The 27,897-nt window shown below is 43.3% G+C and overlaps 1 protein-coding gene and 1 pseudogene across 10 annotated transcripts in view; one reads left to right on the top strand and one right to left on the bottom strand.

The window, feature by feature from the left end:
* LSM14A (LSM14A mRNA processing body assembly factor) overlaps positions 1-3,712 on the top strand; it is a 49,158-nt gene extending 45,446 nt beyond the window's left edge. For 4 of the 10 annotated variants that reach the window (XM_036832737.1, XM_036832735.1, XM_036832731.1 and 1 more), the window contains 2 exons: positions 654-690; positions 2,610-3,712. In XM_036832737.1, coding sequence (XP_036688632.1) covers positions 654-690; positions 2,610-2,652 — 80 coding nt within the window. In that variant the 3' untranslated portion in view covers positions 2,653-3,712. The other 6 variants (XM_036832736.1, XM_036832738.1, XM_036832734.1 and 3 more) reach the window with 2 other exon arrangements.
* An 8,027-nt stretch (positions 3,713-11,739) lies between these two features.
* On the bottom strand, positions 11,740-11,886 carry LOC118886019 (annotated as a pseudogene).
* Between the last annotated feature and the right edge of the window lie 16,011 nt (positions 11,887-27,897).

Below are 27,897 nucleotides of genomic sequence, written 5' to 3'. Positions count from 1 at the left end.
TAGAATGCATTGTAGAGATTGTCTGCATGAGGCTTTATCCACACTAGTGTATCCCTGACAGATAGTTCAACCTATGCTTGGGTGTTTCAAGGAGTGATAGATTCACTAGACCTCAGGCTGATGGCTAGAAGGTTCTAATGTGACATTGCACTGCCTGCTCGTTTTACTCTGAAAGGGTCCCACTGGATATATCCAGCCTCATTTATTATTACCCTTTAACCTATCTGATTCAAGCAGTTGACTCATGGTCATTTCTTTATACACACTGCTTGATTCCAACTCTGACTTCATTCATTGACCAAATATATTGAATTCTTCATATATGCCAAGCTCTATGCTGGACATTGGTGGTAACAAAACACATGCAGTCCCAGCCTTCTTGAAATTTATAATCCAGTGGGAAGACAGACATAGCTGAAAGACAGGGGCTTCGTTTCAATCTTGCCGAAGGTTTGCTCTATCCTTAGAAACTTCTCTTCCTTCCTCCACTGATTTCTTCCTTTTCTGACTTCCTGTGGTATCTGCTTTCATCACCACACATTTTACATATACTTATATCCCCTATTTCATGTGTTTTGTTTTGTTCTGCATCGCCAACTGGATGGGAGCCTCTTGGCATTAGTGAATATGTATTTTACTTTTCTTTCCACCAGAACACCTATCTCAGCATGGAGCCATAGTGGGCTTGAAGTAAGTACTTAGCATGTTGATTAGGAATAAGTTACTTCAGTGAGGCTGAAGGTCCATCAGTGTGGCTAGCCATTGATTGTCCATTCCAAAGTTGAATGATCCTTCTGTCTGCCACTAGATCCCGGACCTTCTCAGCAGCCTGTTCCTTCTAAATCATAGCATCTGGCGCCTTTAAAGGTGGAAGTAGTGATGGACCACTATTACATAAAGGAAATTTACCTTCAAAGATTATACTTGCTTCTGAAGCATCTAATACTTCTTCTCAGAGATGAAGTACAGTGGCATTTGCAGCAGCCTTCATGTAATGGGTTAGCTTTGTGCTTTATGCTCCACTGACATGAACATTATAAGCAGATCTGGTTGTTTAATGAAAACATGGGTAAAGATAGGATCATATATATTTTTTTAGAACTCCTTAGAAATATCAGTCAAACTAGAACTTCTCTCCCACCCTACTCCAATAGATAGTTAGGAAACCAAGGACCCAGAGGAGTTAACTCTCTTGATCTAGGTATAAGCTTAGCCAAAATTTACTCTTTGGCTTCTGAGTTTTCCTTAAGGATAATGTTAGAAACATAAACTTGTGGTAAGTTTGGTCCTATGGTGCTTTTTCTTTTCTTTCTTTTTTGGGGTCTGGGAGATCAGGCTGGGGATAATGAGAGAGTGGCCCACTCCTATTTTATACGCTGCTTCTAAGGAGGTTAAGCCGCCATGGTGGGTGAGACAGGTTGCCTTTCATTTGAGTCTGTGTTTCCTCAGAGAGGGTTCAGAGATGACAAGGTATCTGAAATGACTCAGCATGGTACTGTCTCTCTCCCTTTCCCCTTTTATTTTCTCCTTTCCTTCCTGCTACTTCTCTATCTCCTTCTCCCTTTTCCCTCCCTCTTTCCCTTTCTTTCTCGCTTTCTTTTTTTACCTTTCAGAAAATCACAGCTTTTGAACCCTAAAAGGTCTGGATTGATCATACAGCTTTCTGAAAGGTAAAAAAAAAAAAAACAGGGCATGTGAAGGTTGGCATTGGTGGGGGACAGACATCAGGATCATCTTCAGCTTATTTCTTTCTGCATCAACTTATACCATGCCATTTGTATTCTAATTTAATAACATTGTACAAATGGTTTGGTGTTGTATACGCAGATAAAATTAAGTTTTTAACATAGGCAGTGTGTATATCTAACAGGCAGGGTGAGAATCAGCAGTAAAAATCAGGTACGTGGTAGCAACTAGTTCTGAGGAAAAAAGAAGCCCTTGGCTCTGTGTATAGTCATTTGGTTTAGGATTAATCTCACTGGAAAGCTAGAGGCTCCTTGAGATTTTTATTGCTTTCTCCCTGGTTGCCTTTAAAAACATTTCCCAGGCAGCGCTCTGATTTTCAGAACTTATTTCAGATTTAAATGTTGTCCTTTTGAAATGAATTTCCAAATCATTGCTTTCTCCTGACATGAAACTGGAGAAGAGAAATGTTATTTTACCGCCTGGATATTTTATTGCTTAGTAAAGATATCAAAGACTCGGGAATTTTATTTATCTTCTTCCAAAATATGTTGTCAGTTGTATTTGATGAGTTTGACTACTATGTTGAAGGCTTAATTTTTTTTTTTAATTATTAGGACAGCACCAAAGGTAGTAGGGTGTGCCTGTATCTTAGCAGGGGGCCTTCTTGCTAGGACAAGCCCACAGTACCACTGCTTTAACCTCTACTAACTGGAAAATACAGTTAACAAATAATGAGCTACTGCTGGGTGTGTAAGTTATAAAAAGTGTTTCCTGGAAATCAGTGAAACGAATTTATACATGAAAGTAAGAGGAGGATATATTTAAAGGTTATGAAAAATATACTTAAAGCAAATTTAAAAGAAATACTTATTAATAAACCCCAATAGTTTGAAACATGAGCTAATTTTTTTTTTCCTTTTTAGAAAGACAACAAAGTTGCTGCATAGTCTGCAAACAAGTCTTTGAAAATAGATGGATTTTTAGCTCTTCGTGGTCCTGAGAATTGGTTTCAGTCTTTGAGAAGAATGAAAAAGTGAATTTGCTGTATATTTGTCACCAGCACTGGGTTTTTGTTTGTTTGTTTGTTTGTTTGTTTTTCTGCTTAATTTCAAAGATACAATACAGTTAATTTTGGGGGTGGGAGGGAAGGCTCATCTTAATAAATGAGCATTAAATATATTTGGAATAGCAGAAGGTTAAGTAATTTCTTATGTATAGTTAAACTAAAGCAGTACTCCAGTGGAACTTATAAGTATTTTTTCATCACTGAAAGGATTTTTCTTATCACTAAATTGTATTTGGCAATTATTGTGAGTTGCCTGCAGATAGGGCCGTGATACTGTTTTGAGCCACAGAAGGAAGGGTCTGTGTGTCTATGTGTCTGTGTGTCTGTCTATATCTTTCTTTTTCTTTCTTTCTTTCTTTCTTTTTTTGGAAATCCTGTAATAACCCTTCTGAGGTAGCTTACTTCGTCAATTAGGGTGCTGGATGGTAGAGAATTTTGTCAGTCAACTATGTACACACAGTAAATACTGTTTCTTAGGCAAAGGTAACTTTTTTATATAGTTGTAAAATTCCATTATATTCCATTGCCAAAGAAACATTAAGAACTTTGTATAGCTGTATAAAAAGCAACTAATTTTTTAAAGAATAAACATTTTAAAGTCAGCAAACATACTGTGTCCTTGCAGAAGTTGATGTGCTGAGGAGCAGAGGTATGGGTGGGTCTTTTTTTCATAGCTTTTCAGGCTTAAGATTGTTGATTTTTATTTTTTTTTTAAATGTTTGGAACGTAAATGAAGATTTGATACATTCTTTCATTATCTAAAAAGGGTAAATTACTTATGCTCATTGTAAGAACTTTATTTTGTAGCAAATGGCATATCACAGGATTTATCCACATAATAGATATTTTCAGTATACAAATGTAAATAATCATAGATAAGAATGTACTTAGCTGTATTTTCAAATAAGTAACCCCCCCCCCTTTTTTAAGACAATAAAACTAGGTGTCAATTAACCTGTTCTTCCTGATATGCCTGGAATTTTGTTGTGATACCTTGACTCTTTCCATTATATTTCAAGAGGATTCAGAGTGTTAGAAATTATTTTGGCAACCTGTAAGATATCATAACACTGGTCCTTAGGCCTGTGACCCACAAATGACTCAGTATAGAGTTCATTGCTAAAATTATTAGTAAATCTTTTTGATATTTTAAGCTATAGTGGAAAAAAAAATCTGGCCACTTTGTGTTTTTATGAAGGCCGTGGAATAAAGGGATCCAAAGTTTAAATACTTTTATCTATTTTGATTTTTGTTAACTTTCTCCTTAAAATATTCAGTAGTGATAAAGATATGGAAAACTGCACTGTAGGAGAATTGGAGTATATAAAGGTGGTTGAGATTTTTTATTTTAATTTTAATTTTATATCTTTTGTGTAGCTCTACAAGAAAATGTTTTGTAATTTGGTTTCATTATTAAGGTCCAGTACTTGGCAGCCATAGTTTAGATAATATTGTTTAATACTGTTTGCTTGCATTTTAACAACAAAATCTTTTGGAGGACCCACAAATCATGGCATTGAACACATTTCTGAGGCATTCTGAACATCAAAGAAAGTGCTATGGCAATGCCTGTGTAGACTATTTGAGATGTCCTGGGCTGGTTTGAAAAAAAAAAAACTGTAAATACCAGTTCTACATGCTCTGAAAGTATGAATTCATGCATTTTCCAAGCCCTCTGGGTCATTGACTAGGGCATTTGGTACCCCAGTAATAACCGGCAGCATGACATACCTGCAGTGCACCTTACAATATTAAAAAGGTTTTCATTCTAAGACAGAATAAAACTGTTCAATAAAAAATGTTCGTCAAAGTTCTTTCTCTTTAAACACTAATATTTTCTTACAGTAGAAAGAAGTATAGTGAAGGGCATCTTTAACATGTAAGAATGGAATTATGGTCATGTTTATATTCCCTAAAATAGCTAAATTAATTTGTTTTCCTAGGATTTATACAGTGTTGTGTTTAAAGCTGGAAGCCCTTTCTCCCCCTCCTAGAGTACAGACAGCTCCTGAGTTACAATCCATGATGTGAGGAGACTAAGCCAACCAGGCACAGGCCAAGCTGGAAACCTTAGGCTAGAATGCACCCTCTGTGGGCAAGCAGGTGCAAAAGGCGAAAAAGGGAAGGGCTGATTCCGCTGAAACTTGTCTTTGGATAGACCATTTCTCCTTCCAAAAGCACGACTTAATGTGAGGGGTAGGGAGAGTGGTCAGGAATGTTAATTCAGCTCAGTGGATCTTAATCAGGAGTGAACTGACATTCGGGGAGCATTTAGGGATGAGAAAGCAGGTGTTTTGGTTATCACAATGACTCGGGACCACCACTGGCATTTAAGAGTAAGGGCCAGGATGGTAAATGTTCTGTGCTATGCTAGACGGTGCCATAATTGATTATCAAGCCCAAAGTGCAGCAGTGACCCTTCCACTTTGAGAAATACTGACTAAAGTCCCTCTACATGGGAAGACAATGAGTGGGGAATTAATTTTTCCCCCAAAATTTTTAATAAAACTTTACTAAAGAATCTTTACATGGTATATAAAAGGAAAAGGACTTTACTTGCAGGAGTACTGTCAACATTTTGGAAACTCATTATCACATAGGAATTATCATTTCATCCTGTTCTCTGTCAGTAGTTCATAAATCTCATACCAGAATCACCTGAGGAGCATTTTTTTAAAGTACAAATTCCCATGCCCCGCACTTGGAGAGTCTGATTCTGAAGTTCTGCAGTGAAACCTGGGAATCTGCCTAAGTCCCACAGGTAGTTCTGATCAGCCAGGTTTAGAAAGCCAATTTTAAAACATCACAGCTGACTCATCTAATCTAGCCCCCCTCCTTGTAAGGGCCTTGGTGATGTTTCCATGTAGAACTATTTTATCATTTCTCTGTCCTTCCAAATTCAGTATATCTAAGTTGTGACTCCAGCATGAAGAGTGGGAAAGAACTAAATGGAACAGGGGAGCATTTACTGCAGGACAGAATCTAAGGGGAAACAGGAAAATTGAGACTTGTTTCCTCTAGGGTTAGGCTGCTTTGAGTACCGAGGCTCCGTTCCTAGCATATAGGAAATGAGTGTGTGTTGGTTGTTTCTGTGTCTCAATTTTACATGGCTTTTGTCCCTGTCTCCATGGGTTGTCTGCCTGAAAGAAAAGCTACTCTTTCTGCACAGCCCTGTGGTAATAGCTCACATCTAATCATGTCTGGATTCATTGTTACAGGATCCCCCTGCCCTATTCAGAGACTATAAGCTGGTTTAAGTAGTGACAGTGGGGAGAGTGTCACAGAATAAAGTAATGAAGGTGAGTGAGCTCTTAGAAGAGCTCAGATGTCAACCAGTTTGCTTAGTTTACCTACTTTGTGATTTTAAAAGATGACAGGGCTTCCCTAGTGGCGCAGTGGTTGAGAATCCACCTGCCAATGCAGGGGACACGGGTTCGAGCCCTGGTCTGGGAAGATCCCACATGCCGCGGAGCAACTAGGCTCGTGCGCCACAGCTACTGAGCCTGCGCGTCTGGAACCTGTGCTCCGCAACAAGAGAGGCCGCGATAGTGAGAGGCCCGCGCACCGCGATGAAGAGTGGCCCCCGCTTGCCGCAACTAGAGAAAACCCTCGCACAGAAACGAAGACCCAACACAGCCAAAAAAATAAAAATTAATTTTTTTAAAAAAAGGGGCTTCCTTGCTGGCGCAGTCGTTGAGAATCTGCCTGCCAATGCAGGGGACACGGGTTCGGGCCCTGGTCTGGGAAGATCCCACATGCCGCGGAGCAACTAAGCCCCTGAGCCACAACTACTGAGCCTGCGCGTCTGGAGCCTGTGCTCCGCAATAAGAGAGGCCGCGCACCGCGATGAAGAGTGACCCCCGCTTGCCGCAGCTAGAGGAAGCCCTCGCACAGAAAGGAAGATCCAACACAGACAAAAAATAAAAAATTAATTAAAAACATTAAAAAAAAAAAGACAAGTATGAGTACAATCGGAATCAAACTTAAGGAAGTAAAGTAGCACCGTTAATCTCTGAATCTGGGTGTGCTTAATGGGGATTTGCTCAGAGCAGGCTGCCTTAGCTTCTCCCAATATAGAGACACTGGGACAACTTATTGGCATAGGAGCTAGTCAGGTGAGGGAAGTAAGGGAGAGTGTAGCTTTGAGCAGCAGAGACTTGGAGGCCAGCAGCAGCGAGCCAGTCAGCTAGTGTGTACACGGGGCAGCTAAAGATGCAGGTCCCAGGCCCTGCTCTTGGGGGGGTCAAACCAGCCTCCTGAGGAGGAGTGACGCAGAAGTTTTTATCCTGTTCTTCAGAGCCAGGGTTAGTAAAAGCGAGCTTGTGGTTTTTGAGACAGTTTGAAATCTGGCTCCAAGAGCACATGATGAGACTATGAATCTAATGTGGTTTCTGTTCTCAGTGATGGTGCCAAGCTGTGCCCGTTATATGGGTGTTCTTTAAATTCCAGTCCGGTTCGTATTTTAACAGACTTGGCTGACTGATAAAAATGTTTTCAGGTTTAGCTCATAAACATATCAAAATCAACCTGAATCTGATTCTAGTTCATAATGTTGATTTTTAGGGAAATGCTTTAAAATGCACTGGTGTCTGTGTTGTGGTTTATAAAGAAACAAAGCAGCTCTGTGAGGCCAAAGCACATTTCAGTTTAATAATAAGGCTTTCACAGAGTGACTCATAGTTTAGGTGCACAGAAACAACTGAGAGTGGCCAGCAAGGAGCTCACGGCCCAGAGAGTCTTGCCTTTGCCTCTAAACTTGAAGAGCAGCCTGGGAGTGGAAGAGCGGAGAGCCAAGAATGCCAATTTGAGGAAGTGTGAGAAGCCTGGGCCAAGGCGAGGCTGTAATGAATTCCAGTGACTGGCTTACAGTCATCCCAGCACAGAGAACAGGAACATGTTGACTAGATGTCTGGAGTGTGCTTCTGTTATCCTGGTACTCACTTAATCCTTATAATCCTCGGGTGCTGGCCTCACACAGGATTGTTGATGAGAATGCAAATCCCAACATTGCAGTTCAGGATTTTGCTTGTGCTGAAATTGTTTTGTAAATTTCTTTTAATGGGTTTATTGGGTGACAGTTATCCCTTACTCCATTCCCCAGTGTTTAATAGCATTTCTTTTGTCCCAGAATGGGTTTTGGAGCTTTGCAGATTTCAGTTTACAAAGGAATGAGGTATAGTTTCATTTTTTGTAGAAGTAATACACTGTAAAAAGGATATGAGCAGTATGGAAGATGGTTTTCAAAAATAGATAAAAGAAGAAAGAAAATCTACCATCCCACCATTCAGGGCTAACCATTGGTAACACTATTTGGCTATATATTCAACCTGGCATTGTTCTGTACAGGCATGTGCTTTTCAGCAAAAATAGATTCATAGTATACGTACTATTGTGAAACTTGCTTTTTTCACTTCGTGTATTGAGTAGCACTGTTTTAAAGTATGATTATGCACACAGAAAAGCACACATATCATGATTACCTATGTAAACAGTACCCAGAAGCCCCCTTAAAACTCCCTTCCAGTAGCCCCCACCCCCTCAAGGGTAACCACTATCCTGACTTCTAACAGCTTAGATTGCTTTTGCTTGTTTGTTCTTTACATAAATGGAATTATACAGCATATACGCTTTTGTGCTTAGCTTCTTTGCTCAACATTGTGTTTGTGAGATCCATCCATATTCTTGCATTTGGCTGTGGACCGTTCGTTTTCGTTGCAGTGTAATATTCCATTGTGTTAACAGACCACGATTTATCCATTCTGCTGTTGATACCGCATTTGGGTCATTTCTAGCTTTTGGCTGTTAAAATAATGCTGACACAGTTTTTTCCTCCACAAGAGAAGCTGAAGTTAGAGTGGGTAAGAGGAACACTGACTTATACCTCTTAAGGACTTGGAATATTGTGAAAGATGGTAGTACCCAGCTATGGTGCTGCTCCCCACTAGTGTGCGACAGCAAGGAATTTGTAACTAAGAAAAAAGTACTAGCAAACTCTCATGTGCTATAGATGTAGACACAGGTGTGTATGTTAGAGCAGATGCAGGGTTAATCCTCCTCTGTGGGCCTAGCCTTTTCCCTAAGGACGCTGCTCCACCTACCACCCTTCCCAGTGGCAGCACTGGAGTATTGCTTGCCCTACAAACCTATGTTCAGGATGTAGACTTGGTGTCCTTGCTCCCTCCCTTTCTGGTAAAACCCCTACTTAACTCCGTTCAGGCTTATGTGATCCTCTCGCTCTCCTGGTTACCTGATTACTCCCATCTTCTTAAAAAAATTATTCCTTCCTTTCTCTTCCTCTATACCTCCATCCTTCCATCTGACTTCATCTGTGTGGCTTACCCATCTGTGTTGGGAGTCCCCAAGATAATCATGCTCATGGCTATGATTCTTACAGCAAAAAGATGCAAAGCAAAATTGAGCTAAGGAAAGGGTGTATGGGCAAAGTCTGGAGTAAACCAGGCTCAGACTTTCAGAGGGGACTTTGAAAGTGGTGTCACAGAGGATGTACTTCATTCCCCCAGCAAAGAATTGTTCCAATATGTGTGGAATGTTGTCTACCAGGGAAGCTCATCAGCAACTGAGGGCCCAGGGATTTTTCTTTTTTTTTTAATTTTATTTATTTATTTTTGGCTGTGTTGGGTCTTCGTTTCTGTGCGAGGGCTTTCTCTAGTTGCGGCGAGCGGGGGCCACTCTTCATCGCGGTGCGCGGGCCTTTCACTGTCGCGGCCTCTCCTGTTGCGGAGCACAGGCTCCAGACGCGCAGGCTCAGTAGTTGTGGCTCACGGGCCCAGGGTTTTGATCGGGGTCTGGTTATTTAGGCATCTTCTGCGTGGCACATACTAAAATCCCAGACTCCCAGAAGTAAAGCACAAATACACTACGTTGACTGTACAGTTTAGGCACAGTGAGCCACTCTTACCAGTTCTGGGAATGATGGAAACCCTCCTCAAATCCTAGTTTCCAGATGTCAGCCGAGGGCCAAACTTGTAAGCAGTCTTTATAAAGGATAGGAGTCAGGCCTGCTGTGTTAACTTTCCTGGACCCATCCTACACCCTGGCCCCTGTTCCTTTCCCTCTGACCTTTTCTTCTCACCTCCTTCTGCCCAAACCTGTAGACACACCTGGACCTTGTCCATCAACCTCAACTGCATCATCTCTGAATCATGGATTTAGACACCCTACACTTTGATCTCCCAACTGGCTTGCTCAAGAAATAATAAATAAGTACATACACACATAGAGTGACCTAACCACTCCTTTGCTCAGTAACTGCTTTTAGCTTGGTGCAGATCTCCAGGTCAGGAATCTTTCTACTTTGGATTCGTTAGCTTCCATCTTTCTTCTACTTTCCCTACCACCATCTCCAACCAGCCTAGACTCCTTGAACTATCATTATCTTACAAATAACCTTAAACTCCCTTGCTCCTCCTTTGAGCTTTTTGTGCTCTTGCCTAGAGAAACTTCAACCCTGAAAGCATCCAACCATCCACATGGTCAGTATTCACTCAGAGGGTTGTGTCCTGCAGAAGAGAATCACAATTGAATACATTAGTACCACTCTAAATCTGATTACTGCTCTCTCCTGGCCCTCAACATTGCCAGCAAAACTTAGTACTTTTCTGTAATCACCTCTCTGTAGTCAGCAAATGGCCCTGCTATCCATTTCAAAGAGAACTAGAAGACATTGGATGGAAACTGCCTCAGGCAATTACCACACTCTCTAACATATGCATCCAGCCTTTTCCTGGCTGTCCTATAAAAACAGAGAAAAGACCACGTATCAAAAAACTGCTTGTGCTCTGGCTCCCTAACTCCCACCATTCCCATTACTGAATTACCTCTTTGTGTCTTCAACTTCTTCCTTGATAAAGGATCCTTTCCATTCGCATTTAATTATAATGCTAGCATATTATATAGCATATTAATGTGTTAATATTCATATATTTATATATACAGACGTAACTTGGAGATATTGCGGGTTTAGATCCAGACCCCAGTAAAGCAAATATCACAATAAAGTGAGTCACACGAATTTTTTTCTTTCCTAGTATATATAAAGTTAGATTTACACTGTACGTTTGTCTATTAAATGTGCAATAATATAGCATTATGCCTAAAAAACAATGTATGTACCTTTTTTTAAAATTTATTTATTTATTTATTTATTTATGGCTGTGTTGGGTCTTCATTTCTGTGCGAGGGCTTTCTCTAGTTGCGGCGAGTGGGGGCCACTCTTCATCGCGGTGCGCGGGCCTCTCACTATCGCGGCCTCTCTTGTTGCGGAGCACAAGCTCCAGACGCGCAGGCTCAGCAGTTGTGGCTCACGGGCCTAGTTGCTCCGCGGCATGTGGGATCTTCCCAGACCAGGGCTCGAACCTGTGTCCCCTGCATTAGCAGGCAGATTCCGAACCACTGCGCCACCAGGGGAAGCCCTGTACCTTTATTTTAAAATGATGCTGTTGGGAAAACGGTGCCGATAGACTTGCTTGATGCAGGGTTGCCACAGAACTTCCCATTTGTAAAAGCAATATCTGCAAAGCACAATAAAATGAAGTATGCCCATAATTGTAACTATGTAGCATTTATTATGTTACAGACTTCTTTTTTAAGAAAATTATCCTTGCATCCTACATCCTACCAGTTCCTCCTTAGCTCTTGAACTATCTAGATGCCTGATCTCCCTTTCACTTCTTAACCCACTTGTTCTACTTCATACACCACTGAAACAGTTCTTGGTAAGGTCACTAATGATCTCCAGTGAGCCTTTCAAAGTTTTCCTCTCTTACTTGTTTTACAGAAGCATTCCATACAGTCTACCTCTCCCTTCTGAAAATACTCTTGTCTTCCTGGCTGCCATACTCATCTACTTTTCCTCCCACCCTCTCTAGCTACTGCTCCTTGGTCTGCCTAATTCTACTTCTTCAGTCACCCCATTTTGAAATAATAGTGTTCCTCAGGGTTCAACTTTAGCTTTTTTCTCTTCTCCCTTCTGTTCCCCACACACAACACTACCACAAATTATGCAGTGGAGTTTCCCACATTTGGGGAAATCACAGGGGTCAGCACATCCGGAAAAGCCTCACACTGGGAAAACCAACTTTGTGATCTTGTTATCTCTCCTGCCAGATAAGTTTGCTTTTTTTTTTCCACCCTCTTTTTAAGCTGCATACTCTCTCTGGCCTTAACTACACGGAGTTATTCTCACATTCATTTATCTAGCACAGATCTTTTCTGAGTCTGGATCTGACTTTTCCTTTGGCCGAGCCGCAAGGCTTGCGGAATCTTAGTTCCCCGACCAGGGATTGAACTTGGGGCCACAGCAGTTAAAGCGCTGAGTCCTAACCACTGGACCGCCAGGAAAGTCCCTGGATCTGACTTCCTGATACCTGTGCTTGAAGGTCTTATAGTAGCCTCTCAAATGTAACGTTCCCCAAACTGAAGTGATGATCTTCTCTCTGCTTTTCTTCCAGTGTTCTTGATCCAGTAGGTAGCAACACCATCTACTAACCCGACTGTGCTGGAAATGTGGAAGTCACCTTTGACACTCCATTTATCTTCAGTTCTGCACCAGCTTCATGCCTGTTACCAATTTCTATCAATTCTTTCTCTCTTTTTTTAACTTTTATTTTATTTTATTTATTTATTTTTGGCTGCGTCAGGTCTTAATTGTGGCACACGGGATCTTTCATTGTGGCGCGCAGGCTTCTTCCTAGTTGTAGCACACAGGCTCCAGAGTGTGCGGGCTCAGTAGTTGTGGCGCATGGGCTTAGTTCCCCAACCAGGGATCAAACCTGTGTCCCTTGCATTGGAAGCCCCTGGGAAGTCCCAAATTCTACTTTCTAAATATATCTAATACCGCTTTTATTTTTAAAACGTTTAATTATTTTGGTAAGAGATGTGTATGCATGTGTTTTAATCTAAATGCCTCACAAAGGCTAATAATGAAAGCCCTCAGTCATGCTAACAATCAATCATCCCTTGCTACCCCTAGTCTTTTGTTTTTAATTTTACTGATTTTCTGTGGAAAAGGGGAAATTATTTATTCAACAAATCTTTATTGAGCCCTTATGTAGAAGAGGTATAGTTCATTTGCAGGGTAAGCAACAGTGAACAAAATAAACCTTGGAGCTTGTATTCTGGGAGGAGAGAAATGAGTAAAATTTATATAAAGTATGTTAAGAAGATGCTTAAGGGAATTCCCTGATGGTCTAGTGGTTAGGACTCGGCGCTTTCACTGCAGGGGCCCTGGTTCAGTCCCTGGTCAGGGAACTAGGATCCCGCAAGCTGTGTAGTGTGGCCAAAAAAAAGATGCTTAAGATCTATGGAGAAAAAGCCAAGAAGCGGGGGACAAGAAAGGGTGTGTGGGCTTGAGGGTGGATTGCTGGGTGAATTTAAAATAGGTTAGGAAGCTGACATTTGAGAAATGACTCAAGAAGCTGATTGGATGTTCAAGCAGAAGAAATTTTAGCTGCAAAGACCCTGAAGCAGGAGTGAACCTAGTATTGCTGGAGTGGAGTGAGGGAGGAGAGGCTTGTAGAATATGAGGTTAGAGTGTCAGTGGAGACTGGACAGGGAAGGAATAGTGGAGTACACTGTAATGATTGTCATTTGTTCTGAGATGGGAAGCAATTGTAGGGTTTTGAATGGAAGAGTGACAATCTGACTTACATTTTAAAAGAATCTCTGGGACTTCCCTGGTGGTCCAGTGGGTAAGACTCCGCACTCCCAATGCAGGGGGCCCAGGTTTGATCTCTGGTTGAGGAACTAGATCCCGCATGCATGCTGCAACTAAGAAACCCACATGCCGCAACTAAGAAGCCTGCATGCTGCAACTAAGAGTCCGCGTGCCGCAACGAAAATCCTGTGTGCTGCAACTAAGACCTGGTGCAGCCAAAATAAATAAATATTTTAAAAAATAATCATCATCATCTCTGGGGAATTCCCTGGTGGTCCAATGGTTAGGACTCAGCACTTTCACTGCTGTGGGTCTGGGTTCAGTCCCTGGTCAGGGAACTAAGATCCCACAATCCTCGAGGTGCAGCCCAAAAAAAAAATTGGCACTTCTGCTACAATTGTCAGTGAATCTCTTCCAAATGCACATCTTTGGATTTAAAATAAATAAATAAATTTTAAAAAATAAAAATAAAAAGAATCTCTGGCTGCTGTGTTGAGAATAAATTAGTAGGGAGGCCAGTTAGGAAGCCAGTGCAGTAACCCGGAGTGGTTCTCCCTGCTCCCTGATAGTTAGAACATATGGCCTAGCCTTCCAGTACTGAATCTGCTGCAGAGGCCTTTGTGGTTTGGTCTCCTCAGTGGATTGTTCCTCTGGCTGAGGCTTTAATGTATGCATTCAAACAGTTCAAAAATAATTTAATAGGATTTCCAATGAAAAGCTGTTTCCCTTTTCTCACTGTCCCTCAGACCTACAGATACCCTCTTCACATGGAGCTAGGTTGTTTCCAATTTTTGCTAGTCCGAGCAGTGCTGGAATGACCCTTCATGAGTCATTTCACAAATAGATGAATGTATCTGTAAGATAAACTAATCACTGGAGATTCTGCATAACTGGAGACATAACTTCATAATTCTAATAAATATTCCTGTGTCCCTTTCAATAGAGTTTATAGCAATTTACACTTCAACTGGTTTTTCAGGGTGCTTATTACCCTATACAATCACCAGTACGGCATTAGCAAACTTTTGAGTACGTTTGCCGGTCTGATGAACGAAAAGTGTTATTTCAGTACCCCATGCATTTCACTTTGAGGGAGGTTGAACATTGTTAAATGAGTTTGGTATTAATATTTCCTGTTCTGTGAACTTTTTATAAATATTCTTTATTTGTCTCCTCTGATGTTAGTGTTCTTGGTTATTTACAGGAGCTCTTTTCTTTATTAAGGGAAAAAAGTTTTTCTTTAATTCAATAATACCTGTGCATAGTTACTACAAATGAAACAAAATAGTATACAGTTTGTCTACTTCTCTTCCTTAAAGGCAAATACTATTAACAGCTTATCCGTATTCTTCCAGAAAGTGTCCCTCTCCAGATCGTGTATGTGTGTGTGCGCACCATACCCACGTCCCCCCTTTTGTTAATATGTCAGTAGGAAGAGCCTGTGTAAACTGTTCTTTACTTTGTTATTTTCATGTGTTTATCAACTACGGACCTCCTGATATATAGATTTACTCTCTTAATTCCCCCCATACACACACACAGAAATTCACACATCCTTGCTCTGTATCCTCTTAATATACTTACTATAACACTTAATTACGGCTAGTAATACTCATTGCAACTAAGTAAATATTTTTTATGGATGAGCCAAGTAGTACAAACCCTGTCTGTATTTCCTTTTTACAGAATGTTTTATTCTTCCCGCCACTAAAAGTTGCCTTTTTCACATGTTGGTTGACTTTAAAAGCTGAAGACCAATAATATTCTGATATGATTTTATAAGAATTCTTCTTCACAGAGCCAAGTGATGTGCCTTCTCTACAGTTCTAGAACCATAAATACTGTACCTTTCAAAAATACATATATATTACTATGATCAAGATTAAATAAATTGTCTTTTTCTGGATTCCATCAGTTTCTTAAGATCATCTACATTTTAATTTGCTTCATGACTGGACCTTGCCTTTTTTCAATTTTTAGATTGTTTTTCCTTTATCTTTTTCCTTTTTCACATTTCATATATGCAAAAGGATATGTGAGCCATAATATGAGTAACTGAACCTGTCACTTAACCCAAAAACTAGAGCATTACCAACAACCTGCATCTATGTATTACCACTCCCTTATTCCATTTCTGCTTCACCCAAAAGGAAACCACTATCCTGAAGTTTGTATTTTATCTTGGTTTTGTTTTTGTTCACAATATTTTTCCATATAATTTTTTTTTCTTTTGACTGCACCTGGCGGCATGCGGTATCTTAATTCCCTGACCGGGGATTAAACCCATGCCCCTTCACTGGGAGCGTGGAGCCTTAACCACTGGACCACCAGGGAAGCCCATCTGTAGAATTTCTGATTGGCTCTTGCACGTGTGTATTTGTTCTCTTGTGCTCTCTCTCATATCCTCTATTAATTGGGATCTACTCCATTCTTCTTGAGCTCACCAATTTTCAAATCTCATTTAGACCACTTTTTCCTTGGACCATTATTTTCCCTACAGCTTTTTGATTTTCCGGGAGTTTCTGAATGTTCTTTTTTGCTTGTATTTGTTGCCTTCATCATATAATAAAGTTTTTCCAAACTGTTAACTATCATTTGATTTAGTCTATGAAGTCTCCTTTTTTCCTAGAGACTATTGTACTATAAACTTTGGCCATTCTGCGAAAGGTTATACAAACATGTTGCTTTCGAGATCTTCAGGAAACTTAGGATCCTGGGATTTCTCTTCATTGCTCTCCTGGGTTAGAGTCACAGTTTCCTGGATGCCATGTTTTCCATTTTCTTGTTAGAATTCTTACTTAGGGAGCTTTCTTAAAAAGTATACAGGACCAGATAGTAAGTTCTCTGTCACATCTTCCTCTTTTTTTTTTATTTAACAACCTTTTAAAAATGTAAAAATCATTCTTAGCTCAATTGCTGACTGTTCATCTTACATGCAGTGGTGCTAAGTCTGATGCCAATTTGATTTTTTTCCCATGATAGATGATGTGTTTTTTCCTCTTTTTTGTTTTTGTGGGGGGGAGGGGTGCGGCATGGCTTGTGGGAATTCCCTGACCAGGAATTGAACCTGGGCCACAGCAGTGAAAGCGCTGAATCCTAACCACTAGACCACCAGGGAACTCCCATGTAGACCCTTTTGACTTAAAGATTCGTACCTTTCCTTTAGCTCTTTCTCTTATTACTTCTTAGATAATTTCTTTGATGTTACCCACCCTGTTCTTTCGCTAGATCTCCCTCTTACTCAAATGTAAAAGCTGTCCAATTGAGGAGGACTTCCCTGGTGGTCCAGTGGTTAAGACTCTGCGCTCCCACTGCAGGGGGCACAGGTTCGATCCCTCGTCAGGGAACTAAGATTCTGCATGCCGCACAGTGCAGCCAGAAAAATTTTTTTAAATAAATAAAGTAAAAAAAAATAAAGACTATCGAATCGAACCTTTGTGTTTCTTAGTTTTTTTTAACCAAGGTTGTTAATCTTGGTAGTAGACTTCCTGTAGTAGACTTTATTCAAATATCTGACAATTCTTGCTTATCTCTTATTGGAAGGAAGCAGAAGAGTTGCCCTGGAGCTCTGGGTGTGGCCAGGATTTGTCATCTGACAAATGCTCTAAGTTGTGATCTTTATCTTTGAGGTCTCTGAGGGCTTGTTCAGAGGTGCCAGTGTTTCCAGATCCACAGAAACACCATACCTGCAGGAAAGAATCTTCCTTGTACTTGTTTTGTTTTTCCTAGGAGTGTGTTGTCTAATTATAGGTCATTCTAACTGCAGTGAGAAACAAGATTGTTCACTGCTTGCTGTGCAGACAGACCTTAGATTAGTTTTCCTGTTTCCAAGCCCCCTTCTCACGCTTGCCCTCTGTCGTACCTCCTGCTTCAGAGGCTGAAGCATTTCAGAGTTTCAGGCAAGTGGCTCCTCCTGCACAATAGCACCCCCGGGTGTGGTCCAGGCGACAGCACCCTCTGTTCTGCCCTGGGTCACCGTACTTCTTTCATCTGCTCTAATCAATCTAGAAATTTGTTGAAAAATACCTCACAGATTCCTCCCTGCCCAATTCTATTTATATTATAAATATCATCTTAGTCATTTACTGACAATTTAATGTAGTCTTAAAGGAAAAGGTAAACTTTTGTAGTTGGTTTACCGTCTTGAACGAGAAATCTGTTTGCCTCTACTCGAGTGTGAAGTACCGTCAACCCTTTCCCCCCCCCCCCCCCCGCTGCGTTGGGTCTTTGTTGCTGCGTGAGGGCTTTCTCTAGTTGTGTCGAGCGGGGGCTACTTTTCGTTGCAGTGCGCGGGCCTCTCACTGCGGTGGCTTCTCTTGTTGCGGAGCATGGGCTCTAGGCGCGCGGGCTTCAGTAGTTGTAGCACACGGGCTCTAGAGCGCAGGCTCAGTAGTTGTGACACGTGGGCTTAGTTGCTCTGAGGCAACTCTGTGGGATCTTCCCAGACCAGGGCTTGAACTCATGTCCCCTGCATTGGCAGGCGGATTCTTAACCACTGCGCCACCAGAGAAGTCCAGCACCATCAACTCTTGCCTGTACTACCGTAATAGCCTCTTCGTTGGTCACCCTCCACCCATACTACACTCTTCCAATTCATTTTCTATGCAGTAGCCAGAATGAATTTTTGGGAATACAAATCTGACTGCCAGGTTATATCACGTGTCTTAGAGAAGGCATCTAATATGGAGGCCTCAAGAGACTGTGTCCTACTGGCAATGGTATCACTGCAACTATGGTCTGAAATGGATGTGATCATGGTGTCAAACAACCAGACCCATGCTGCTCGCAAGAGCCAACCCCGAAGCAGGGCCTCTCTCTCCCCAAGGCCTCAGTCCTGGTCTAGGCCTCTGAGTCACAGATGTAAAAATAAGTCGCAGGGCCGTGAGCTGGTGTTCAGCAGCAGTGAATTTGCGTCCAGCACTGCTGCTGCTCCAGACAGCCTGGAGATCCAGCTCAGCTCCCGCAGGGACTAGGCCTTGGAGCTGCTTGTAACCTGGCACTGGGTTTATCTGTAGTTGTGAATGATCAGAACCTCAGGCCTATTCTCTGCAAGTATCTAGAGGGCTTCTTGACAAAGCAAGAAATGCCAAGCCTGTCCATACTTCTTATATCCTCTCCCTGGATGTGTTCCTGGGTCAGATGCCTCTCTATGTCTGGTTTCCAGACTGTCAATGGATTTGCTCTGCAGCTTTCATCATCCCAGGTCATGACTTATGCTCAAAGCATACCTAGTGTCTAAGCCAGCTTACTTTTTTCTTTCAGCTGCTACTTGGTTTAAATCTGGAAATCCTGCAGTCTTCAGACTTCCATTGAACGGAGATAGGCCACTGTCCTGGTGTCTATTCCTAGCACAGTCAGAAGATAGCTGCTTTTTCTTTTCCCAGGAATAGAAAGGAACTGTCAGACATGCTCATTTTTGCATTATCCCAACTTGAACTTCCCTTGTTCTCACTTAAGGAGGCAGGGAAGTATAGAACCAATATTAGTGGGTGCAAGTAATGTCTGTAACAGCCAACTACAGATGACCTGGCAATGATGAGCCACAGAGACTGTTGGTGGAAAGGCTGGCAGTATCCCAACAATTGCTGGCATGAGCCCCAGGGTACCTAATGGAGCAGGCTGACATCTTTTCACATTGGATCCTCTCTACACCCCCCATGAACAAACTGGGTGTGCACACCGTCTTCAGCCTTTCAAAAAGAGATTTTAAAAACTCAGGAAATTGGGAATAGATGAGAACTTCCTAATATAATAAAAGACATTTACAAAAAATGTACACCAGCATCACATGTAATGGTGAAATGTTGAACACTCCTCTTGTGACTGGTGTCAGTTAGCGTCACTTATATTCAGCATTATATTGGCTGTCCTAGCTAGTGCAATAAGGAATGAAAAAGAAAGAAAGGTATAAAGATTGGGAAAAAGAAAACTATCATTTTTAACATGACACAGTGGGGTATGTATAAAATCCAAACCTATCTACAAACTGCTGCAATTAATAGGTGAATTATCAACAGCTACAAAAATTGCTTGTCTCTACGCACAAGCAACAAGTCATTAGAAAATGAAAAGTTAAAATATTACCATTTATAATAGTAGCCGCCAAAAAATCAAATATCTAGCAATCTAATGAAAGATGTGCAAGATCTCTACACTGGAAACTACAAAACTACAAAACATTTCTGAGAAAAAATAAGGGCATATATGCAAGACCTTGGAGTAGGCAAAAAAGACACAAAAAGTGATAGCCATGAAAAAAAAAAGTGATAACCATGAAAGAGAAATTGGACTTCATTAAGACTAAAAATTTGTTTTATCAAAAGATATCAAGAGAGTGAAAATGGGAGCCACAGCCTGGGAGAAGATACTTGCATTATGGAATATTAGCCATGAAAGGGCTCATAATCCAGAATATATAAAGAATTACAAACCAGTTTTTTTAAAGGACCAACAATTCAATTTTTAAAATCTTGAACAGACAATAAGTTCTGTCTAATAAATATCTAATAAACATATGAAAAGGTTTTTAATACTTTTTGTCATCAAAAAATGCAAATTAAAACCACAAGGAGGGGGCTTCCCTGGTGGCGCAGTGGTTGAGAATCTGCCTACCAATGCAGGGGACACGGGTTCGAGCCCCGGTCTGGGAAGATCCCATATGCCGGGGAGCAACTGGGCCCATGAGCCACAACTACTGAGCCTGCGCGTCTGGAGCCTGTTCTCCGCAACAAGAGAGGCCGCGATAGTGAGAGGTCCGCGCACCGCGATGAAGAGTGACCCCCGCTTGCCGCAATTAGAGAAAGCCCTCGCACAGCAATGAAGACCCAACACAGCCAAACATAAATAAATAAATAAAAAATTAAAAAACAAAAAAACAAAAAAACCACAAGGAGGGAATTCCCTGGCAGTTCAGTGGTTCCCCTAGTTCCCCTAGTCGGGGAACTAATATCCCCAAGCTGAGGGGTGCCGCCAAAAAAAAAAAAAAAACCACAATGAGATGCCATAAAAGACCCATGATGTTGGGACTTCCCTGGCTGTCCAGTGGTTAAGACTCCATGCTTCCACTGCAGGGGGCACGGGTTTGATCCCTGGTTGGGGAACTAAGAGGCCACAAGCCACGCAGCCAAAAAAAAAAAAAAAAAAAAAAGACCATAATGTGAAGTGTTGGTGAGGACATGGATGAACTGAGCGTTCCAGACTTTAATGGTAGGAGTGTAAATCGGTATAACCATTTTGGAAAACTAATGGGCAGGATCTACTAAAGCTAAATATGTATATTTATGACCCAGCAGTTTCACTGTTGGGTACATACTCAGTAGAAGTGATTGGCTTATGTCCCCCAAAAGACATGTAAGAATGCTCATAGTGTAAGTCATAATAGCCAAAACCTGGAAATAAATGTCCAACAGTAGAATGAATAAATAGTGGTATATTTATCAATGGAATACAGTGAAAAAAAAACCAAACTTGCTCTACACGACATAAATAAATCTCACAGACATCATGATAAGTGAAAGAAACCAGACACAGAAGAGTATATACTGTATGATTACATCTACATGAAACTCAAAAACAGGCAAAACTAACCTTGGTGATGGAGATTAGTAGTTATATTTGGAGGAGGCAGGGCCTGCTAAAGTATTTATATCTTGATTGGGGTGGTGGGCACAGTACGTAAGTGAAAATTTGAACCGTGCACTTAAGATCTGTGTATTTTATGTAAATTAAACATCAAGATAAAAGATATATGGAAGGGGACCTTAGATTCTCTCCATTGCTCTGCCCTCTGAGACCACACAGAGACCCCTGAGTGCCTTGATAACTCCCTCTGCCTCTGCCCTCCCCACCCCAGCGCTATGGAAACACAAATTTTTGCATCAAACTCTCCAGCGACTTCCTGTTTCTCTTAAGAAAGAGTTTCATCCTTCCCAGCCTGCCTTATATGATCTAGTCCCTGGGGAACTACTCTTAGCTTTCCCTTAGTTCCAAATTCCAAAATGAGTCAAATTCCAAAGGCCTTTGCAATTCCTTTCACCTGGAGGTCTCTCCCCCAACTAATTGCTTCTCATTCTTCAAATGTCAGTTTAAACATTACATTTTCAGGACCTTCCAGAATGTGTTAAGTTCTCCTTGACTATTTTTCTTCACTGCAACATGTCCTCACTATGCTTGCATGTCTATGTTTTACCTTTTGTCAATTTTGTTTGGGGAAGGATCACTTTTGTCTTATTCACCACTCCATTCCCAGGATCTGGCACCATGCCTGGCGCATGGTGGGTGCTTAGAAACTTGTTGAATAAGTGAGCAAGTTACTTTATGAATGCCTGCTGTTTGCTATATGCGGTGCCAAGTGCTGGAGATACAGTTGGGTATGAGATGAATATCATAGAAGTTCACAGTCCAGGAGGGGCAAAACTTAACTGTTCTGTGAGATAAATACCATGACTGGGAAAATATAGCGTTGGGGATTTCAGAGAAGGCTTCCTGGAAGAGGAGGACCATGATTCATGCTTTCAAACAACTTAAAGAGCCCCACAACCAGAGACCTGTCCTGAGAGGAGACCAAGCTTGTGACAGCTTCTGGACTCATGGTTCTCTTGGATTTGCCTGTGACTATGCCTGTGCAGATGTGGAAACTGCTAATTTGATGAGATCACAGGATTTTTGAGAAGTAATCTCATTTCTTCTTACTGATCTGATAGGCTTTATGTGAGATAAAGTTTCATTTTCAGGGTTCTCCATATATGTTTAAGGCAACCTAGCTCCCTTTCAATAAGCCCAATCTCCTTTTTTTTTTTTTTTTTGGCCCCAGCAGTGAAAGCGCCAAGTCCTAACCACTGGAATCACCAGGGAATTCCCTCCTTGGTGATTCTTATAAGTGTTGGCTTATAAGTCAAAGGTGGCTTTTAGTTTCATCAGCTCCTTCTGAGAGCCTCATTGTAGTCTCAGAACTGGATAGAGCTGCCCAGACTCATTTGTTGCAGTGCAGAGCGAGCATGGTTCATTATTTTGCACTTTAACAGCAATGTTTCATGGCAATGAAATCATTGTAGGTTAAGAGCCAAATTTTAGTTTATAAACTCAGCCTTTTCTCAAATATTTCTAGTAACTTGGCTTTAAAATGTTATTTGGTTCTGCCCAGTTTTGCCCCTAAATGGAAAGCATGAATATTTGGCAGCTGTGTGGCTTAGGGTTAAGGTTAGGCACAACATTGCTGAGCAGTGAGAAAACTAGAGGTCTGGGCCCCGAGCCCATTTCTCCCTGTGGAGTGAGTGGGGAGAAACCCCTTTCACTGTTCACCACTCACACACACTGCTCTCCTACCTGGCTGGAACACCGGGTGCCCCGAATTCCACATGGGAGGCAGCCAGCTGTCTGAGAACGGGAGTCTGATCTGTGTGGTCCTACCATCCAGCACCTACATCAAACATGAGCTGAGGGGACTTCCCTGGTGGTGCAATGGTTGAGACTCTGCACTCCCAATGCAGGGGGCCCGGGTTCAATCCCTGGTCCGGGAACTAGATCCCACATGCATGCCACAACTAAGAGTTTGCATGCCACAACTAAGGATCCGGCGAGCCTCAACTAAGTAGCCCGCCTGCTGCAACTAAGACCCGACGTAACCAAATAAATAAATAAATAACATGAGCTGAGTATCCCAGATCTCTTGGGAGGGAGTCCAGGCTCTGTGACCAGTGCCCAAGGTTGTCAAGTCAACATTGACACCGGAAGCTCAACCAGTGGCAGCTTTACTGTCCCTGCTTGCTACAAATTGAAGACCCATTTGAGATGCCCTAAATGAACTGCAACTAGGGACAACCACGTGTAAAAATCTCTGGAGGCCTAAACAAGTTCAAAGTCGTCGGGTCGGAGGACTCTGACATGATGTGTTGAAGAAACAGAAGAAACAACACAGCCCCTGAGGCGCTCCTTCCCACTGAGCCCAGCGGGAGCAGACAAGCTGCAGGGTGGCAGCCTGTAAGTTACTCCCAGGCATCAGGACTGCTGCCAAGGACAGCCATTCTAGTGGCCACAGTGCTCTTTTTGTTTGGGCTAATAAATCCACTCTTGTTTCAGTGACAGTGAGTTGGGGTTATTACATTTTGATAACCAAAAGGAGAGTCCACCCACACTCAGGAAAGGGGACAGAGTTCTGGTTTCTTCAACCAGATGGACCCATGTGGGGGACTCATGCCCCTCAGTCTTGGCCCCCTTGTAGATTTACAAATCTGAGGGAATGCTCATAAATTTAATTGTTCAGAACTCCAAGTGTTCAAGTTTGAACTCTTTACAAGGCCACAGAATCAACTCTGCAAACTACCCTCCCGCAGTTCTTGGGAGACACATCTTTCTGGACCAAGACCACAGCGTAGACCTTCTGAGCTAGGGTGGTGCCCATCAGCAGGTCGACATACTGGAACCTGAGGAGAGCCGGACCTTGGCTGTCTGTCAGCTATAGAATGGACTGGAGCTCCCTCTGGTTTTCAGGATAACTTGACCTCAAGCTGTGCAGCCCTTCTGGCTCCACCAGCACCAGAACCTTGCCTGGTTCCCTCCCCAGCACACCTTTCCTTCCTTTCCTGCTCATAAGTCCTTGGATCCCTGACAGTCTGTGAGTCCTGGAAAACATCCATCTCCATTGTGCAGACCTTCACAGCTGATAACTGTGGTATGCACAGCCTCTAGGGTGGTCCCTAGTGCATCCAGCAGCTCCCCCTCCCCCACCCCACACACATCCAGCCCCCTCTGCTTCACCACACCCTGAAGAGCCCTCAGGGAGTCCCCCAGCAGCTCCCCCTGCCTGCACGTATCTTACGTGCTCCCTAAGGTGGTACCAGGCATCCTGTCCTGGCTGCAGGGGAAGGGGCCTGGAATCCTGGGATCCAGCCCACCCATCAGGGATCTCCCAGGGCCCTGGCCAGCCCCAGACCCTCAGAAGGGTCAAAGGCAACCTGGGATCTGAGAGGTGGGGGTGAGACAGAAGCAGACAGCTCAGCCTAACAAGGGCTTCTTGGCCACAGCACAGCCATTTCCAGCCAGTGGAGGGTGGAAATGGAGAAAGAACAACAGGATGCTCAAATGGTTACGGGGAAAGGGAGGGGTGCGGAGCGACTTCCTCAGGGAGACCACCTGGAGACTGGGGCAGAAGTTTCCCCTTTGGCACATGACCCATGCTGCCCTCACCCCCTTTCCTGCCTGGGGCACACCACCCAATAGACTAGACTGGCCTTGCCCCAGGTCTCTCCGTACTCAGCAGCCAGCCAGCTGCTCTGCCCAGAATGTCTGGCCAGCCCGCTCCAGACTGGCTCCCAAATGCTGTGGATTCTGGAATGCAGCTACCCTTCCTGGGGCTCACAGCCCATCTTGCAGCTTTCATATTCGGCCCAAGGGAGACCAATAAGGTAAAGGAGAAAAGTTACTCTCCAAACTCAACCCCATTGCCCCTGCCCACCCCCTCCCCCCAACCATCACCACCAAGAACACTCGGCTGGCTGTGAAAACCTCTTCCCTGAACGCCCTTCTTTCAGACATGCCCACTAAAGCCAACAGGTAAAAGCCCAGCCTGGAAGCCCTGGCTTTGACTGCGTAAAGAGCACACAAGCCAACAGTAATAACTTTGGCTGTTTAAGAAGATCAGTTCTCTAATCCCTTATGAGCCCCTCTATGTGGGATGCTCCTATTCTGCCGCTCTTCTGATGTTAGGAATGTGGAGCCCTCATAAAAGCTAGACGTAGAAAATAGGCTTTGTTTTCCTCAGCAAGGGACGGCATCTCAGGTCATGGCCAAGGTGCATCTCTGGCCCATCTCACTAACACAGAGCTCTTGGGTCACTGAGGAGCTCCTGAAACCCTGTTCTGCTCACTCCTGCCAGAGAACAACCTCCGAGACTCCCATCCCTTCCATGGGGTCTGGCTCCAACTTTGCCTTTAACCAATACACAGGAGGGCAGGTGGATTCAGGGAGAGGCCTTGTTTCCTGGCCTGGGCCTTCTTGGCTTCCTGAGGGGCAAGTTGAGGTGTTTGTCTGGTGGTCTCTGAGGCACCATCCGATCCCCCTGTGCATGTTGAGTCTCCAACCGTAGACCTCTCTGCAGAGCTGGGTCAAAGCTTCTGTACCTGAGAACGTGGGGGTTCCAGGAAGGTCCAGCCTCCACCTCCAGACCTGTGGGCTTCATCCTCTTTTTTGGCACTCTGGTGTAAGGGAGCTTGGAATAAAGAGGTGACATGAAGTGACAAATGTCTCAAACCTGTGTGGTGGGTACATGGATGTTTTTTCCTTTCCTCTCCATATGTATGTGCGTTTGATGAACGAAAATAGTTCAAACCTCTAGGAGGTGGGTATGATAGTTATAGATGTGCTCACAAAGCAGACTTGATATATCCACAATACAAGATGTCCTCAGGTAAGTCTGAGAGGTCCAAGACACCCTGGTGCTCAGAGCACCACAGACGCCACCAAAGGGGCCCCAAGATTGGCAATGTCCATACTGAGTTCCAATAGGAAGTGCACACGGGACTTCCCTGGCAGTGCAGGGGTTAAGAATCCCCGCTGTCAGTGCAGGGGGTGCGGGTTCAATCCCTGGTCAGGGAACTAAGATCCCACATGCCACGCAGCACGGCCAAAAACATTAAAAAAAAAAAAAAAAAAACTGCATGCATGGCTGAATAGGTCTCCGGAACCTCCTGGCCCTGGACTGAAGTCTAGAGAAGGGCCCAGATGGTGCCAGGCACGAGTGGTTTCCAGCACATTACTCTGGGACCATGAAGCTTGGAGTGAAGTGAGCAACGGTGCTTGGGTGTGCAGGTCAGAGCCTGCCAGGGGGCCCTTTTAAAGCCCCCATCCAGTGTTTATCAGGTACCTCTAGGCATGGCCACTGGAAGCTTGGAGGGGCCTGTATTAGGAGCTAGGAGAACCTCTGAACAAAAGATAGGCTTGTCCTGGGACTTCCCTGGTGGTCCAGTGGCTAAGACTCGGTGCTTCCACTGCAGGGGGGGCGGGTTCGATCCCTGGTCAGGGAACCAAGATCCCGCATGCCAAAAAGAAAAAAAGAGATGGGCTTGTCCTGAGACTGCAGGAGCCACACTTGGCCCACTCAGAAGCCGGGTACCATCATCTCTGATCCCTTTTCCAGCCTACATAGGTACGATGACACCAGTACCCGGGGACACTTCCTCCAACCCAGTTGTCCTCTTCCACGTCACATCCCTTCTCCTGTAGCTTGGGTTCCACAGCCTGTTATGTCAGTAACACTCACCCCTCTCTCTGTTATTCAACCCTCAGGTGAAGCCTTTCTCCATCTTCTTACTTTTACCTGAAAGCTGCTGGGGCAAGGCACTTAATATGAGAGAAGGCTCTATCAACCTGAAATAGATCCTCAGTACAATTTGGAAATTCTACCACATTTTTCCTTTCCGCATTCAGACCTTTCTCACTCTCCTCACACCTCTGTCCGCAGGCTCCCCTCACTCTTTACTGCAGCCTCAGGTAAACCCATGGCCAAGCATTTTAGACCCCCTCCAGCCTTTTCAGAACCTCACAAGATGAATCACATCATCTTTCTCCTGTATATTCAGTCTCTTTTTGTCAACTGGATCTTCCTCTCTGACATTGAAACATGTTTAAGTTTCTTCCACCTTAAAAAACCAACCACAAAAAAGTCTTCCCCCAATCTACACCCACCTTCAGCTCCTACCCACAGCTTCAACAGCCCCCTAAGCCCCAGCGGCATCTCCATCTCTCTCCCAAGCTCCAGACCTCCAGCCCCAACTGCCTACTTGATGCCTCCTCTTCGATGTCATGTTCACAACGGCACTCATGGCCTTCTTCCTGTCTTCCTCCCTTCCAGATGTGGTCTTCAGGAGCTTCCCAGCACTGAGTGTCACCACTCCAATGGCTCATCCCAGAGACCTAGGAGAGATTTAGGATTCCCTCCTCTTTCCAACCCTCCATGTCTAGTTCAACCACTGACTTTATTCCCCACTGCCACTACCATAGTCTGTGAATGGCTTTCAAAATGAGATTCACACAGCCACTAATGTAAGAAGGCAATCTATTGGGGTAGAGGAAGAAAATATTAGAACTTAAGACATCTTTTTTTTTTTTTTTTTTAAACAAATTTATTTATTTATTCATTCATTTATGGCTGTGTTGGGTCTTCGTTTCTGTGCGAGGGCTTTCTCCAGTTGCGGCGAGCAAGTGCCACTCTTCATCGCGGTGCGCGGGCCTCTCACTATCGCGGCCTCTCTTGTTGCGGCGCACAAGCTCCAGACGCGCAGGCTCAGTAGTTGTGGCTCACGGGCCCAGTTGCTCCGCGGCATGTGGGATCTTCCCAGACCAGGGCTCGAACCCGTGTCCCCTGCATTGGCAGGCAGATTCTCAACCACTGCGCCACCATGGAAGCCCAAGACTTATCTTTTAAAATTCTTTTTATCTATGTTCCATTATGTAAATAGTATATTAGTAGTGTAGT

This window comes from Balaenoptera musculus, chromosome 19 (genome assembly GCF_009873245.2).
Source record: "Balaenoptera musculus isolate JJ_BM4_2016_0621 chromosome 19, mBalMus1.pri.v3, whole genome shotgun sequence".
NCBI classification, from domain to species: domain Eukaryota; kingdom Metazoa; phylum Chordata; class Mammalia; order Artiodactyla; family Balaenopteridae; genus Balaenoptera; species Balaenoptera musculus.
This window is presented reverse-complemented; position numbering and strand designations above follow the sequence as displayed.